Source organism: Nansenia antarctica (assembly GCF_963989245.1).
Source record: "Nansenia antarctica genome assembly, chromosome: 19".
NCBI lineage: Eukaryota > Metazoa > Chordata > Actinopteri > Argentiniformes > Microstomatidae > Nansenia > Nansenia antarctica.
The window spans coordinates 14,431,172-14,448,761 of record NC_137692.1 but is presented as its reverse complement, the minus strand read 5'-3'; the positions used below and the strand labels follow the sequence as shown (position 1 = coordinate 14,448,761).

The 17,590-nt window shown below is 42.7% G+C and overlaps 2 protein-coding genes across 2 annotated transcripts in view; one reads left to right on the top strand and one right to left on the bottom strand.

Moving 5' to 3' along the window:
* Positions 1 to 1,556: 1,556 nt before the first annotated feature.
* shox2 (shox homeobox 2) lies at positions 1,557 to 7,349 on the bottom strand (the record flags this gene model as incomplete). Its single annotated transcript, XM_080548771.1, has 5 exons — positions 1,557 to 1,844; positions 2,487 to 2,575; positions 2,914 to 2,971; positions 5,310 to 5,521; positions 7,100 to 7,349. 5 exons carry the CDS (start codon positions 7,347 to 7,349, stop codon positions 1,557 to 1,559), a joined length of 897 nt encoding a protein of 298 aa, XP_080404897.1.
* Positions 7,350 to 10,894: 3,545 nt separating this feature from the next.
* rsrc1 (arginine/serine-rich coiled-coil 1) overlaps positions 10,895 to 17,590 on the top strand; it is a gene marked incomplete at its 3' end in the record, with an annotated part of 78,204 nt that continues 71,508 nt past the window's right edge. Inside the window, exons 1-3 of the mRNA XM_080548958.1 lie at positions 10,895 to 10,972; positions 11,793 to 11,986; positions 17,565 to 17,590. The exon at positions 17,565 to 17,590 is cut by the window's right edge and continues 97 nt beyond it. Coding sequence (XP_080405084.1) covers positions 11,799 to 11,986; positions 17,565 to 17,590 — 214 coding nt within the window. The 5' untranslated portion in view covers positions 10,895 to 10,972; positions 11,793 to 11,798. The remainder of the gene's footprint in view (positions 10,973 to 11,792; positions 11,987 to 17,564) is intronic.

Below are 17,590 nucleotides of genomic sequence, written 5' to 3'. Positions count from 1 at the left end.
TCTTCAAATCAGATAAACAACATTCGGATATGGCAAATAGCCTAGCTACCCAAAAATATGAAGTCACTATCGAAATTGATCCATTAGAATACAGGCTAGTGTTCACATCACATTTACTAAAGGGCTAATCAATATCCAGAAAGCATGATAATATCATGAAAGAAACGTCCGTAGATTTATTGTATGACGCGAAAAAAAAAATGCTTAGGTGAATTCACGTTTCACATGAGTGATCGAAAAACTAAAACAATTTCCATGATATTAGAAACCCGTGCCTCAGGTACGTCACTTTCACTGTTATAAAAACATCGAACATTACAGGAATGCACATAATTTTAACACATGTACGGAGATAAACAAAAATGTCCCCACAATGTAATAATAAGCCACAAAATAACAAAAATAATGCGTGTTTCTTGTGTATTAACATATATTACATGTACCGTCTCGCATATAGGCTACTATTATTGGCCAAATATCTCTAGACTATAGCCTACACTTGAAAGAGTGACATTGTTCCGCCCAAGTGGGCCCACTCCTTCCCCGGTATGGACACTCATTGTATTGTATAAACCTGATAGACTAATGGAAGGTCACCATACACACAATACTATATGTCCAATTTGTGGTAAATGTATCTAAGTTTCACAGATACCCCGTTTCCACCACACACAGCCTCAGGGGCTTACAGCCAAGAGGTCCAAATAACATTCAAGTGCATCGAGCTTAGTTCCTCTCAGTGAAATGTTCGTAGAGGAGAGAGAGAGAGCTCAAATTACGTCATCTGTGGGGGGAAAGAAGTCATGCAATGCAACACTGCCGAGGCGTTTTCATCTGGACAAGAACATCTCAGAAACATCTCACATAATGGTATTTTTTTGTCTTTCTATTTGTTAATTAATGAACATCCGCTTGTTTCCTTTTACACAGAAAATGTTTGCAATATAGCGAGGCCAGCCTCTATAGTTTTTCAACATGAAGTAATAATATAATTAAACAAAAACATCGCAGAATAGTTCGCCCTGTTGTACAAAGCATCGAACGTCCCAGCTGCGTCTCCCGGCGGGTCACCTCGCGGGGACACCTCCACCCTTGTTTCACGTCGGTGCAGAGATGCTCGTGGTGGATTGTGAAGGAGAGGAGAGTTCAGTTTCCTGCACCCTTCAAATTTTGGCGTCCACAATTATGATCGTTCGTTTTCACAGTCTGTTATCTTTTTATTTTATCTCATAAATAGTCCTACTTTATCTATAGTTATACATGGTTGTCCTTCATTTAAAAAAACAAAAAAACATAAATATTGTCCTTGTTTTAACTTTGTAAGCATTGTGTTTTGATGCTCTGCGTCGCTCGTGACTCTCAGTCACTGACGCATTTTTAAAAAAAAAATACCATAAATATTGTCCTTGTTTTAACTTTGTAAGCATTGTGTGTTTGATGCTCTGCGTCGCTCGTGACTCTCAGTCACTGACGCATTTAAAAAATAAAAATAAAATATTGTCCTTGTTTTGTTTTTAACTTTGTAGACCTAAGCGTTGTGTTCTGATGAGCGCGTGTCACAGTCCCAGCGCGGCCGCGTGCTTCTTGGCCTTCAGCCGGAGGTCCGCGATGCTGGAGTTCTTGTTGGTGTTCTTGGCTGCGGCGGCCGCGGCCACCACCGATTGGGCAGATTCCGCCGCGAGCGTCGCCAGGGGCAACCCGAACGGCGGGCCCGGGAACATCATGTAAGGCGCGTGCGCCGCCAGGTGAGAGTGGAGGTGGTGGTGCGCGTGGGCCACGGCGCTGTCCAGCTGCAGCTGCGCCTGGACCTGAAAGGAGAAGGGCGGCACGTTGCAATGACTATCCTACAGGGACGCACACGGATGGGGGGGGAGAGAGGGGGGGGAGAAACATATTAGGCCTAACTTATTCACCAGGTTAGAATGGGGTACAGTATATATCCAGGTTTCTAAGAGACCATGCATGAGCATTTTCAATTCAGTTCAATTCATTCAAGGAATTTTGGTATGGATTGAAATGCAATTGAAACCAGTATTAGGAGACATGGGGCCGGTTTCACAGACAAGGCTTAAGCCTATAGTCCTGGACTAAATCACACTTTCAATGTAAAATCTCCATTGAAGATGCTTTTTAGTCCAGGATTAAGCCTTGTCTGTGAAACTAGCCCTATGTCTTGGAATTTCCACACAAGCCTAACGAAACCAACTCTACATAGTATATAACCTATGATTTAACATCATTTCCATAGCACACAAAGGTCTCCAACAACTAAGGGATTTCTCAATTAAGCCCGTATAGCCTATATGCCTGAATCCTGGGTTGTTTCGCATTGGGTCTGGTTGTGTTCGCCGAGTTTTATTTAGCCTAAAGAGTAATCCCAAACACTTTGACTAGGCCCGTGGCAAAACAGCAGTCCCAGGATTGGTGAGTAAAAGACGGCATCCGGGGACTGGTTTAGTAGGCTCAAAGATCACACAGTAACTTGCCTGTTGGAATGGCATCCGCAAGGCCCCCACGTTGACATATGGCGCTACACGACACGCTTCAAACTGACTCGCTGCTCCAATCAGAACTCCTGAAAGCAGAAAGAACATTTATGAGGGAAAGATTCTCCTAACTCTATAGTTTAAACAAACTATTATCTCATAGCCATATAGGCCTATCCAAAATTGAAAATGATCATATCCAAGAAGGTTCTAAATGACAGGCCTGTGATATTTATAAATATAGCCTATTACGCTATAGGCACATGCAAATCATATAGCATAGCAATTAAACCCTTAATTGAGCATAGCCTTTGTTGTGCATTTTCAAAATGTGCTATAGCTATCCTGAATGCTTTTGTTTCCAACATTGTTTCCTTCTTCAAATTGTCAAACATCATGATTCTGGTTTTGTATAAGTGCAACATACCTTTGTGTAATTGATTCTCCTGCTTTCTGCATTTGGCCCTCCGGTTCTGAAACCAGACCTGCACGCGGGCAGAGAGATTCATTAGTCCTGTGATTGGCAGCTGCTTGTGAGGGCGCGTGCGTGTAACTCCTCTCAAAATGACAACAACCGCAGAAAAACACTGTCCCGGAGGACCGCTGAAATATTAATGCCGCTTAACCCAGGGTTTTAATTATTACATGTACAACAAGGGGGCAGGCCAAAGAAAACGAAACACCACTGCAAAGCATAAACGGAGAGGAAATGTTATAATTAATAGAACAGTGGGGGGAAAGAAAGCCGTGTTCGAAATGTGCAGTTTGCATTGGACCATAATAAATAAAAAAAACCTGAGCACTGGTTTCATCTTTCTGATTAGCGTCCCAGAGTAACTGAATGGGCTCAAATAGCGAATAACAGCATGCGATTACGGCTTTAAACATCAGAGCGACGCGATCTGAGAGGGACTCGCTCATTAATTGCCGCTAAAAATGAATTACCTTAATCTGCAGGAGAATATCTGTCACTGAAACGTTTAAATGTCTTACAGTTTAGTCTAATTATTGGCATAACACGTATAACAAAGACTTATAGAGGATAGCTGTTTTTATTTTCATTTCTGTTGCTTACACGCGTAGTTTTCAGAGGAGTATTTCTGAGCGGAGATAAGGCGTCTCATTACTATGATAATCCACTCTGAGCCTCTACAAAGATGGGATAAATGAGACACAATGCATTTTATCAATTTCCCTTCACATTACTTTAACCTATTCACAACGCACGATTGAAATACATATCATATCGATGTGGACGTCGATATTAACCTTGTTGCGTCTCGAGCTTCTAACTACAGAATAGCCAATAGGCCTCGATAGCAAACACACACCCTCTCGTGTGTTATTGGTATTGGTGTAATAACGACAGGTACATTATGGGTGTAGGAGGGAAATACGGGCAAATACTATGGGCCGAGAGACGTTTCTGCTTTTTAAACAAAATAAATAAATAGTGCTTTGTTGTAATCTCTGCATGCAAGACCAAAACAATCGTGCATGCGGTCGTTTTAGATCATGTAGCCTTATACTAAAAACGGAGAGAGCAGCAGCTCTTGGGTTGATTTGGGTAAAAAAAAAAAATAGGCTCCATAATTTATGTAAATCCTCGGGCTGTGCTCCTTGCACTCGCCATGCTTGTGACACAATACGCCTTGGTCAAATTCCAATTCGCGCCGGGACACCCTGCGAAGAACGCTTGATGTAACTTTTTTTTATTTGGGGGGGGGGGCGGTATTTTGGGCCGTTTTATGATTTTAGGCTATAGAAAAGACCGATATATTCACTGAAGAAATAATCACTAGCTGGGCCGTCTCCCCGAGCTGAGACAGAAGGGATAAAGGAGCTGAAATAAGATATTATGATAAATCAGATCAGAACCGATATCCATGTTCCTTGTCACTGCCCGGCTCAGCCACTCTTCTCCCGTTACAAACAGAGTGAGCCCCCCCCCCTCTACAGAACGGCTTATTAGGTTTCTGTACAGATGGTCTTTGCCGATGAAGAAAGACAAGACTAGGCTATAGCTGAGGGGTGCAACATACTCCAATACCGAGAGGACATATATGCTTTTTGTTTTGGGGTGTTAGGGAGTGTGAACAATTAAGACAAAGATAACACAATCAAAGAATGAAATAATTAACAGAATATATACATGTTAAATAAGTAGACAAACAAACAAATTATAGCATAGCCTATTTGGACATTTCAATTCAAAATCACCATATGGGCCAAAATACTGCAAACATGAAAGGATTTTGGGCCTATGAGCCCAGTGTTGCATGCGACTAATACTAAAACAACCCCATCCTCTCTCTCTCTCTCTCTCTCTCTCTCTCTCTCTCTCTCTCTCTCTCTCTCTCTCTCTCTCTCTCTCTCTCTCTCTCTCTCTCTCTCTCTCTCTCTCTCTCTCTCACACACACACACACACACACACACACACACACACACACACACACACACACACACACACACACACACACACACACACACACACACACACACATCTTCAGAATCACCATTTTCAATCAATTACATTTTTTTATCCTGTTTATTGTCACATATCAATGCAAGGGGCCATGTGATAAACCATAAACCATAAAATAATGTACCTTCTCCAAACAACAAAACCGATATAATATTTCTTAATCAGATGGTTTTGCCCTATATGCATATTATGTCTGTGACCGTTTAAATATGTAACCCTAACCCTACGATAAGCAACAAGGCATGCAGCACATGCACCACATCACCATGCATTCCCACATGTTTGAGTCTGAACAACCAAACCGCTTTGCAGAATTGAGATGAGATAGGGTATCTTACCTGTACTCGTGCCTCCGACAGGCCCAGCCGCTGGCTCAGCTCCTCGCGCATAAACGCGTCCGGGTAATGCGTCTCGTCGAACAGTCGCTCGAGCTCGTTCAGTTGTTCCAGCGTAAAGTTAGTCCGACTTCTTCTCTGTTTGATCTTAGTCTGATTAGCCTCGTCCTCCGTGGGCTTCGACTCCTCTTTCCTGTCTTTCATATCCGTGTTACCTTGCAGACAGAAGAGGAGAACAACGTGTTTAATATCCGTGCGAGGTATTGAGCGTCAACGTTTTTACATTCCATTATGTTCTGTGAGATGGAACCTTTGTATTTTATTAATTACTAACTCAAAAATGTCAACATTTGAAAAATAACACCACACAGGCATTAATAAACACATAATGGTTCAGATTATGTAAAAAAACCTCAATTTTGACAAAAATGGAGATAGAACCTTATAATTCTAACGTCATGAGATCCCTGAGCAGCGGAGAGCGCCTGCATGCAGGCCTGGACTAGAGAGGAATAAGGAGGCATCACATCAGAGCGACCTTGCTGCCTAAACCAACACGTTAACCCTCCTCAGCAGCAACACCCGTATCAGCCTTGGATGTTTTGTAGTCCCACAGAAGGCTCTTCAATTATTCACTTCTTATAAATATGCATAGATGTACTCACTATTGGATGTCCGATAAACGATTATCATAGCTCGTTTTTTTCTTCCTGTGTTAGTTATATGACGAATAGCATGGTGGATATTTTCCATGATGTTGATAAATTCATAATAGGATCAGTTACCACCGGTCTCTTTCCACCCAATTCAACTGTTATGGAGTCTGGTGGAGTCTGCCCTTTACCTGTAACCAATTCTCCAGGGTTTGACTTGACTGAAGGGATTAACGTTTTATTATTCAACAGAGATCTTAAGGTTTTTTGTTGTTGTCCATAATTAGTTATTATTCCGATTAATGGTAGCAAGGCCTCATTTAAACCTATTGGTAATAACAAGACCTATTCAAAATAAATGATAGCTAATGTTTATATCATAGCCTATATATGCCTACAAAAAATGTTAATAGTATACTTTTCTTCATTCTTAATTGTTGTTATTATCACTAGACCTAATGCCAATCATGCTGATGGCATCAAATGTAAAAGCACATGAAAAACACCGTTCATTTTTGTATTGTCTCAAAATAAATAGCTACAATAATATATTTCCCTTTTATGTATATATCGAATTGTACAGTCTTATAGGACAGATGTTGTACTGAAAACTGAAGCATTTTTTTTTTTTATCTCGCCCGAGGTGGCTTTAACAATGACAGTGGTTGGTATTTCTCAATGTTTATGTGATCCGATTATCTTTTAAGATGCCTATCCATTTAGTGCATTATCTGATGCTTATTTAAGAATGGACCATATATCACAATCACACTGCAGTTATACTACTAGACATTATCCATTTCAATATCATTAACGAAGCCAAATGGTTTATTAGAAAACTTTCAAAAATACCAAGGAGTCAGGCCTAGCAGCTATAACATCAATAATAAAACAATAGGCAACATGGTGATATTGTGTGGTGATATTTACGTTGCCCCCAAAAGCATGCATGCTTTCTTGGAATAGGCCTTATACAGCCACGTTTGTCCAATAATTCATGGTTTTTACAGAATTTACAGGTTTTTTTGGGAAGAAAACTTTCAAACAGTCGATGCAAGATTCCACTACTCATAGTGATCTGAGGTCTTAAAGAATCATAGGGACATCATGGATGAATACAGGGAGTATGGATATACTCACCATCGCTGAGTTTCGGGCTGCCTGATGCATCCCGTGTCCTCTCTGGCCCGAGCATGTCCGGTTCCCTGCAGCCCGGTGACCGCGCGCCTCCCCGTGCGATAGCGTTCATCTCCGGTTCGGTGGAGAGAGCCTCCCTGCCTCCTCGCGCTGCCGACCCAGTCTCCAGCACCTCCCTGTACGTGATCACCTCCTTCTTCTCCTTCACTTTCTGATCAAAAGACTTGGACACGAAGGCGGTGAGTTCTTCCATCATTGCTCCAAAATGCAAAAATCTCTCCCCGTCTTCTTTTGCATGCACTCTCTCACACACACACTCTCTCTCCCTCTCTCTCTCTCCCTCTCTCTCTTGCCTCTCTCTCACTTCTTCCACAACAGCTTAAGACATCAAGACTGCATGTGTATTTCTTTTTAGTCGACCTAAATGCAAAGGTGATGTTGTTGCCAACTCAGGGATCTCGTGTTCGTGCTAAATGTGTGTAAGATCTCGGCCAATTCCTCGCTGCTGCGGAGTCCCAACCTGCTGGTTGATCCGCTATTGAAGTCCCAGTATTTATACTTTGCAGCGCCTGCCCCCTTGATCCGTGAGCAAATTACCTCCCCTCAGGACGGCAGCGCGACGAGCCCCCTTCCCTCCGCCGTACTCTGACAACCACGAAACCTTAGCAGTCCTCCACGTTTCACATCACTCTTGCGAGGGTTGCTATTGGCCCATTAATCCAAGATTGACAAGAAGGACTAATTAATTTAATTAGGCGTGGATTCGTTGTGCTATTGTCCTGAGTTAGTTTTTTAACCACCGGGGAGATGGGCAGGCAGGGAGCTCTGCAGGGGTGGGGCCAACGCTGAACACTGAGAATGACAAGCTCGTCGTGCGGAGGGGAGCAGGAGGGATAAGGAGCTTCCTCCAAATCTCTGTGATCTGGGAGAGGAGAGAGAGAGACAGAGAGACAGTGATCCGATGGGAGAATAACGGAGGAAGGTAACAGGCGGACCGACTGGTCTGATAGCGGAGGCTCGATCCACCACTCCACTGCGTCGACGTAGAATACTTTGAATAGTGCACTAATGATGGTGAATACATTCACTATTACTATCAGTGTATAAATAAATAGACTCACAGATAGACTGCTATTGTTGCATGTTTTAACAGTTTGTGAGTAGGCCTATCATTTTGTAAATTGACATTTGACATCATTATTATATAAGATAACAAGAAGTCACCAAAAGGAGCAACAACAGTGATGTTATTGATACATAATAATACAAATGCAAACTCAGATAATGCTAATAATAATAAGCATTAATATTCATATTAGCCTACACCAATAATAATCATCATATTAATCAATAATAATGATAATACAATACCTCAACAATAGTAAAAACTAACAACAATAATATTGAGGTTAACGAATAATACCAATAACTAAAAATAATCAGAATGATGAGCCTAATAAAAATAACAACAATACTAAAACTATAAATACTTTAAAAATAATTAGTTGTAATAATACTAATAATACAAATAATAATTGTATATCGTTTGAAGAAGATCCACATGTAATTAATTATTAGTGAAGACGTTTTTAAAACAAAATAAATAAATTCCCAGTTATGGTGTGACCAAATCCCAATAACATTTCTTAAACACAGTTTTACTTTTCTAATCAGCAGTCACGTGTTTTAAACCGACGTCATTAGTGGTTAATATCACATCTCCATAGACTTTCTCAGGCCATTAGGATGTTAAACAGCAACTAAACGTTTTAATTAAAGCGCTGCTTCACGCGCCGCGTTGCCATTGGGCTTGTTAATTACCGTTTCTTAAGCTGACTGCCTGTTGAAATTATTGCATATTTGCAAAATAAATAAACAATGGTTCCGTTTGTGGTGGAGGTAAGCGGATGCCGCTGGGACGAAGCAATTAGGACTGAAACGGCAAAAATATAAAAACCAGAAATGGGATACAGACAGAATGTGAAATCATCTGTATGTATCTGATGCAAAACTAAGCGCGTTTATTGATAATCTATATAAAGTACTATTTCCACACAGGGGCTCTAACAACTCCCCTGATTAAATATTAATGATGTCTCAGTGCGTGAACCTTAGGCATTCATTATTTTTTATTCCGCCTCTGAAATCAGGGAACATAGATGGCATTAGCTGAAGCTTCAACACGTTTACAGCAAAACTAAAATCTACATTTTGTATATTGACATGTTTTATGAAGAAATGTTACTTAAAAGTTACAGGCATGTGCAGTAGGCCAGATGTTATAGGCTGCCAATGTGGACGTTTTCTCTCGAGGCTAAAAGTTAATGATTTAATGGAGACCCGACAACTATGACAAGCAATTAAACAAACAAACCAAAAATCTGTGAAGACTTCAATATTTGTGATTATTCATTATGATCTCGTTGATTTGGGAGCAGCATGACTCCACTTCAATAATGATTGGATCAATTATCTTACTATTTATATTTTGTTTACTTTTTTGAAGTTTGTGTGTGTGTGAGTGAGTATGTGTGCGTGTCTGTGCGTGTGTGTGTGTGTGTGTGTGTGTGTATGTGTGTGTGTGTGTGTGTGTGTGTGTGTGTGTGTGTGTGTGTGAGTGTCTGTGCGTGTGTCTGTGCGTGCGTGTGTGTGTGTGTGTGTGTGTGTGTGTGTGTGAGTGTCTGTGCGTGTGTCTGTGCGTGCGTGTGTGTGTGTGTGTGTGTGTGTGTGTGTGTGTGTGTGTGTGTGCGTGCGTGTGTGTGTGTGTGTGTGTGTGTGTGTTCACGTGTTTACATATATGCATATGAGAACAAGATATACATTATTATTAGGCCTTCACCACAAGTGGACGGCAAACTAGTAAACAAACATTTGATTTCCGAGGTGAATTTTTGAAAGTCAAAGATCAAACTTGGATAATCCTACAGCATTCGTCATGGACAGCGTTCGAACCACACTTATCCAGATAAGATGTTAAGGGGGCTTACAGCGGGCTTATAGTCCATAGTTACATAGACAATAATACACTATATATAGTCCATAGTTACATAGACAATAATACAACTATCCAAAACATAAAGGGAAAAGGGCCTACACGTTGCATTTTTTTGTATGGTTCATAAAGTTCATTGCGACTGTGATTGCATCACTTTCACTGCTAAATATGGCTAGCATATAATATATATATATAATAATACATAATATATAGAATAATAAATTATATATAAATGGCGATAGGGACATGCAATGATTGACTTTTTTTATTTTCTCGAATTGCTGCTGTGGCAATAACCCTAATGTAATGCTGCTAATGTTTTCCTGTATGAATCACAACATGCATGTTCAGTTCCCCGTGGGATATCTATAGGCTTATATAGGCTACAAGACATGTATGCACTCACTGGCCTACTGTACATCACTCTAGATGCACGGGTATATATTGGCATATATTATAGCTAGCCTATTATAAGCATGCATTATATTATAATTATGGATCATAAATTAAGTCATTATTATTGTAGGCTATTCCATAGGAGGTTATTCAGCACAGGTCAGAAGGCTAAATCTATGCTTTTCAATCGATTGCATGCATGACAATGTACTTTTATCAAATTCTCTCATCTAACGTAACACACAGCTCACATCTAACATGCATCATATTGTACAAACAGTCTATAAGACAACAGAGAGATCAGTGATTGAGATATTTACACGAGCGATTGATTGCTCTGGGATACATCAGTTTTGGCTCCGTTGAATCGATGTTCTCTGGAACGACTACACTGGTCTTTTTGAGCATTGAGTGCATGTTTGCTGGAGTTCCACTGCGTTTCAACGGGAAGAGGGACCTTTAATATAGATAAATATCTGGTACGAGTCGTTGCTTTTATTCGTGCAATAATGTATTATATGTAACAGCTGAGTTAAAGCTACATAAAGCCGCTCAAACACATTACATAGCTACCGAGGCACGTTAGCTACCTCCATGTTTATGTTAGCTAGCACCGGCATTAGCAAAAACAATGTTGGGGCACCATGCACCATTCAGACACTAGCTATATAACTACATTTTAGCGTAATAATATAATTATAGTCAGTTCAGAAACGAGGTCCATCAGTTCCCATCGTACATTCAGACAGCAGAAACACGAGACAGACGTTTGTTTACATGCAAACAGAATGTGTGTTTACAAACAGTCCACTGTTGTTGTTGTTGTTGTTGTTGTTGTTGTTGTTGGCCAATTCACAGCATGTCAGTTAGTTCACATGTCTGTCTACATGTTAGTTGCAAGTGCAACTGCAACATCTGTCTTGTGTAATAGCTTCAACACATCATCAGCATGAATGACATTGTTTGAGATGAACGATTCTATTATAATAATAATAATAATAATAATAATAATAATAATAATAATAATAATAATAATATAGACATTTTCAGTGTCTAGTTGGTTTGCCTCCATGCTGACGGTACTGATGATGTCATAACAGACGCATAGAAGTTGCAAATGAGATGACTTCTTGCAGCTATTGATGCTCGGTACAAGATAGTAAAAGTCTCTTCTAGGCTAATATCACTAAACATGTCAGACAAAAGTCTGTAGAGGTGACACTGGGCAAAGTACAAGACAGTTTGCTTTTACTTTTTAACGACACTTTTTAAAAAATCTGCTCTTCTCTTTGCTTCCTGGAGCAGTGAAGGATGGGACGGCACTCGTCAGACAGTGAGGATGACAGTCGCAGCCGAAGGAAGAAGAAGCATCGTCGTCGCTCGTCGTCGTCGTCCTCTTCTGGGAGCCGCGTGACGAGCCGCAGCAAGAGGTCCAGCAGACGAAGCCCCTCTCCGACACGCTCCAGGGACCGGGACAAGGACAGGGACAAGGACAGGAGGTAGGTTTGACTTCAGCTCAGCAGGCTAACACTACCATCCCTCATTTCAGGGACAGGAGGGAGGCTAGGCTGGTTTTTCCCCAAGGTAGACCTGTCTTGTTTTCATCACAGTCTTGATACCATGGGTCACACATTGCAGTTGCCATACCACACTGTGATGCAGTTGGTGAGGATGCTCTCAGTGGTGCAGTGGTAGAAGTTGGTCAGGATCCTGGGAGACAGCTGGGCTTTCTTCAGTCTCCTCAGGAAGTATAGGCGCTGCTGCGCCTTGTTGTCCCGGTCGAAGCGAGCGTAGAAGTGGTTTAGCTCATCGGGTGGGAACGCTGTGCTGGTGGGGGCTGTGTTTTGGGGTTCGTAGTCAGTGATGGACTGGATGCCTTGCAACATACAACGGGGATCTGTGGTGCTCTGGAAGTGCTCCTCGATCCGCAGCTTGTGATTGAGCTTGGCCTCCTTGATACCCCTCTACAGACTAGCCCTGGCTTGGCTGTAGGCCTCTGTTAGGGCGTTCACACCGGCAAAGAACCGTGCCGGTTCGCGTTCGTGAAACAAGTCTGGAACCGGCCGGCATGTTCAGACCGAAACTCAATTGGTTCGGAGCCTGAAAAGTTGGTTCGCAGCGGGAACCAGAAAATAGTGGTTCTCAAGCGCGAACCAAAACGTAGATCTGTCACGTGTCAGTGGGTGTGTCATAATAATAATAATAATAATAAATTTATTTTATAAGGCGCCTTTCATGGCACTCAAGGTCGCCGTACAACAAAATGTAAAAACAGTTACAAAATTCAAAATACAAAATACATAGAAATATACAATATAAACATAGCTAGCAGCAGAGCAGCACGGGAACAGTAAATCAACAGGGATACGCCTGCGTAAACAGGTGAGTTTTGAGGTGGGTTTTGAATGAGGAGATTGAATCAATGAATCATATTCTAGGCTGCAGAGACCAGCAAGAAGGAAGGAGACAAAATGTAATCTAATCTAAATCTATAGCAAGATCTCCCAAATCAACAGCTCACTTACTGCCTCCATCTCCATCTCCAACTCCTCCACCCCCCCCCCCCCCCGCTTTCATCTTCCCCCCAGCCGATTACACCCCCCCTACTTCTCTTACTACTTTCTCCCCGTTGACTTCTCCCTCATCACTAACATCATCACCGCTTCCAAGACAACCACCTGCTCCCTCGACCCCCTCCCTACCACCCTGACCAAGGCCTGCCTCCCTGCCCTCATCCCCCACCTCACTGCCCTCTTCAATCAGTCACTATCCCAAGGCCACGTTCCCTCAATCTACAAACTGTGCCGCTGTCACCCCCATTCTCAAAAAGCCCACTCTCGACCCAGCCAACCTCTCCAACCTATCATTCTTCTCCAAAACCCTAGAGCGCTGTCGCTGTCCAACTTCACTCCCACCTCCAGTCCAACAACCTGTACGAATCCCTTCAGTCTGGTTTCCGCCCACACCACAGCACCGAAACAGCCCTGGTCAAGGTCATCAATGATCTCCTCATCTCCGCAGATTCAGGTGCCCTCAATATCCTGATTCTACTAGACCTGAGTGCAGCCTTCGACACAGTGTCCCACTCCATCCTCCTTCAATGGCTGTCCCAACTGGGTGTTGAGGGCACCGTACTGGACTGGCTCACCTCTTACCTCACCAACAGACAACAGTCTCCCTCTCCGGTCACACCTCCACCTCCTCCTCTGTCACACAGGGGGTCCCCCAAGGCTCAGTCCTTGGCCCCCTGCTCTTCCTCTGCTACATTCTCCCCCTCAGTCACATCATCCGCCAATTCACCCAAATCTACATCAGCACAAAATCCACCCAGAACCCACCCTCAGTCACATTGAAAACTGCATATCTGCAAAATAAAAACCTGGCTAACCCAGGCTAACTTCCTCAAACTCAACAGTGACAAGACAGAACTCATTCTCATCAGCACCAAATCCACACTCAATAAAACCGGACCCATCACAGTCACCATTGAGGACACTACCATCACCCCCTTCCCCCTGGCTCGCAACCTTGGCTTCATCCTGGACCCCACCCTCTCATTTGATCCCCACGTCAGCTCCATCGTCTAGACCTCCTACTTCCACCTCCGAAACATTGCCAAAATTAGACACTGCCTCTCCCCCCCCGCTGCTGAATCCCTCATCCAAGCCTTCATCTCCTCCCGCCTTGACTATTGCAACTCCCTACTCACCTTTCGCTTCCTCCATAGACTTCAGATGGTTCAAAACTCAGCCGCCAGCCTGCTCTCAAACACCCGGTCCCGCGACCACATCACTCCTGTCCTCCACTCTCTCCACTAGCTCCCCATCAAAGAACGTATCAAAATTCTAAGTACTCCTCACATACAAAGCCCTCCATAGCCTGGCCCCCCCTTACCTGACTGACCTCCTTCTCCCTCATCGTCCTACCTGTACCCTCCGATCCTCATCCACTGTTCCCCTCACTGTCCCACCCTGAGACCCTGCTTTTTCACAAACTGCACCCCGCCCCTGGAACTCTCTCCCTCAGCCACTCAGAGACTCACCCTCACTCTCCACTTTTAAATCCCACCTCAAAACCTACCTGTTCTCCCATGCATACAACCTTCCCTACCACTAATCATCTCCCCTAACCCTGCCACCCCCCTCGACATTGCTGTGTTAATTGTTCCCTGTGCCTGCCCTGTGTTCTATGTGCTCATTTTATCTGTTGCTTGTTGTTTCTGTGTCTTCTGTTTTTCCCATATTGTCAGCGTCTTTGTGCCCCGGAAAAGCGCTATATAAATACAATGACTTATTATTATTAAGTAGTTTTACATGCAGTAACAGAATTATGGTAACAAAATGACTCAAAGGGTCCCACATAGAAATGCATTTGAAAGAATAAAATACAAGTAGGCCTATGTCATGTACAGACACACAGACACCCAATCTGGGCCTAGTTTGCCTCAAATGCTCTGTACAATGAAAACGTTCTTTATTGTCTGCAACAGGTGTGAGAAGGATTCTAAGAATCTGTCTCAGGGACACCACACAACATGTGTCTGTGTGCTCTTTAATGATAAAGACAAATTCCTTGCTGTTGTTTTTGTAGAAGTGTGCAACATGTAGGTCTATGCTGTGTTTTTATTCTCAATTGCAGTTCCTTTGGGCTCCATATTTGTGTGATTTGCTAGCTTTGCTTTTGCAACTGTACTGAACAAGAGTCAAGTCTCCATTTATTGGAACATGAAATGAGGATAGATGTGGTGCTTGGTGAGGATGTTGATGATGCAGTAGATTGTAACTACATTGGAACCCTGTTAAGTTCCATGTAGAAGGCAATGATTCTTAAACTTACAGAAGCTAAACCATTTCCTCAAAACAAAATATTATTATATAATATATAAGTGTTGATATTAGGGTCTATACTAGAACATTAATTAGGTTTGATGTTTTTGCAAACATCTTTAAACAACTTTTCTGGTAGATATTTTCCCATATGTTTGACCATTATGCTCGTATTTTTGTGCATTTTGACATGAATAAACGTGAGTCAGGTTTTGATAACGCAATCCAGCTCCACGCAATTCGAAAATCATAGGGAGAACCCTACCATACATTAGTGACTAGCAGCCAGGGCACTTAGTGATATCAATCAATCTATTGATTCCACAGTCTAGGTAGGCTATGGGTTTATGAAATGACAACCCTTTTTTGTTGATATCGAGTGGAAAAAATATGGATCTGTGATTATTCCAGATAAGTGTACATTTGGCCATTTTAACCCCTTGAAGTAAAAAAATATTCAATCTGCCCTTTTCCATCTTTTTCATGTCTACGAGAAGGCCGTCTGACTGAAAGTAGATTAATTTCCTGCGTTGAGTGAACAGAAATTTGAGTCGACCTCCACTTTGTTTAGTATATGACAATGGCAAACAGACTCAGGGTGTCCATGGGTGACGGGCGGCTGATGGTTGCGTTCCAGCCCGTCTTTATAATTTTAAATAATTTTGCCATTTAGCAGACGCTTTTATCCAAAGCGACTTACAATTACTAATTACAGGGACATTCCCCCTGGAGTAACTGAGGGCTAAGTGCCTTACTCAAGGGCACACTAGTAGTGGTGTGGCTTCAGGCGGGATTTGAACTCACAACCTTCCGATCCCAAGTCCAACTCACTATCCACTAGACTAGACCACCACACCACTGTCTTTAGAGCCGTCAAGTTTAGGAGATCTGCAGATCGGTTCGGTGTACTTTCAAGACAAGTGAGTTCTAAAGAGGAGGCTGGAACACAACCAGTGTTGCCACTGATGGAATGACCCAGGACGCTCCCCCCACCCCCCTCCACCCGACCCTCCCTCTACTGTGTGTGATGGATCAGACAAGGTCTGTTGGTGGTAATTATTTATGAGCTTTTGTCCATTAGGCAGAAATCACTGCTCTCCTGAAGAGTGTGTGTGTGTGTGTGTGCGTGTGTGTGTGTGTGTGTGTGTGTGTGTGTGTGTGTGTGTGTGTGTCTGTCTGTCTGTCTGTCTGTCTGTCTATGTCTGTCTATGTATGTATGTTGAGAGTGGGGGCCACGTAGTAGCTAGTTGAAACCATTAGGTCTTCAGTCTGCGATCAATTAGCCGTTAATTAGAATGTCAGTTAAGTAGAGGTTGGACAATGGACATTTTAGACAATAATTACTTAAACGAGAGTCGGGCCTATTTGTATGTTATTTCACGCTTATGGTTTAATAGTGCTGACCCAATTAGATAAGCTCACACACTCTTCAGGAGTGACAGGATCACAGACCTCCTGCTCCATAGGCCTGCTGCTACGGTATCAAACCTGCTGCCTTTATTCATGTGGATGGCCTCCACGCCAGACAGACACAGTGGAACCCTGCCTACCCTCCCTTGTGTCTCCGTGCAGCCTGGGAAGTGTCTCAGTCAGGGTTGAGGAACCGTTTTATGAGTGAGCTCACGAGAACCAACCCTTAAGAATACTAATACAGCTGTGTGTGTGTGTGTGTGTGTGTGTTTGTGTGTGTGTGTGTGTGTGTGTGTGTGCGTGTGCGTGTGCGTGCGTGTGTGTGTGTGTGTGTGTGTGTGTGTGTGTGAGTGACATATACAAATATGTTTTGATAGTTCAGTTTCTGTGTTGTTTGTTCTGGTTTTCCCTCTCCTTGTTGCTGTCCCAGTGGAGATGGTAGCATGTTTAAGCACCTAGCAGATCTAAAGTAGATGTGAGTATTTGAGGGTAAAAAGCATTTGAAAAAATGATATTCTATAATAATAATAATAATACTAGTCAGAACGTATCGTGAACATTGTTCACTAGTCAACAGAACAGATGCAACCTCTTAGGCCTCTAGAGTGTTCTCACAAAACATCTGATACAGAAATAAACAATACACCAAAGCAGGATTGTAAGAGGTGGAATGTTTTGTGCGGGAACAACTTTTTTGGTTTGTTGGTAGTGGCAGGACTGGGGAGAGAGGAAGTGAAAGGGATTCAAACAGCATGTTTCAGAGGGACATTTCAGCATCCGAGGGGTTCTTACAAGTGTGTGTGTGTGTGTGTGTGTGTGTGTGTGTGTGTGTGTTTCTCAGGCGCAGACAGCGTTCCAGCAGCAGCT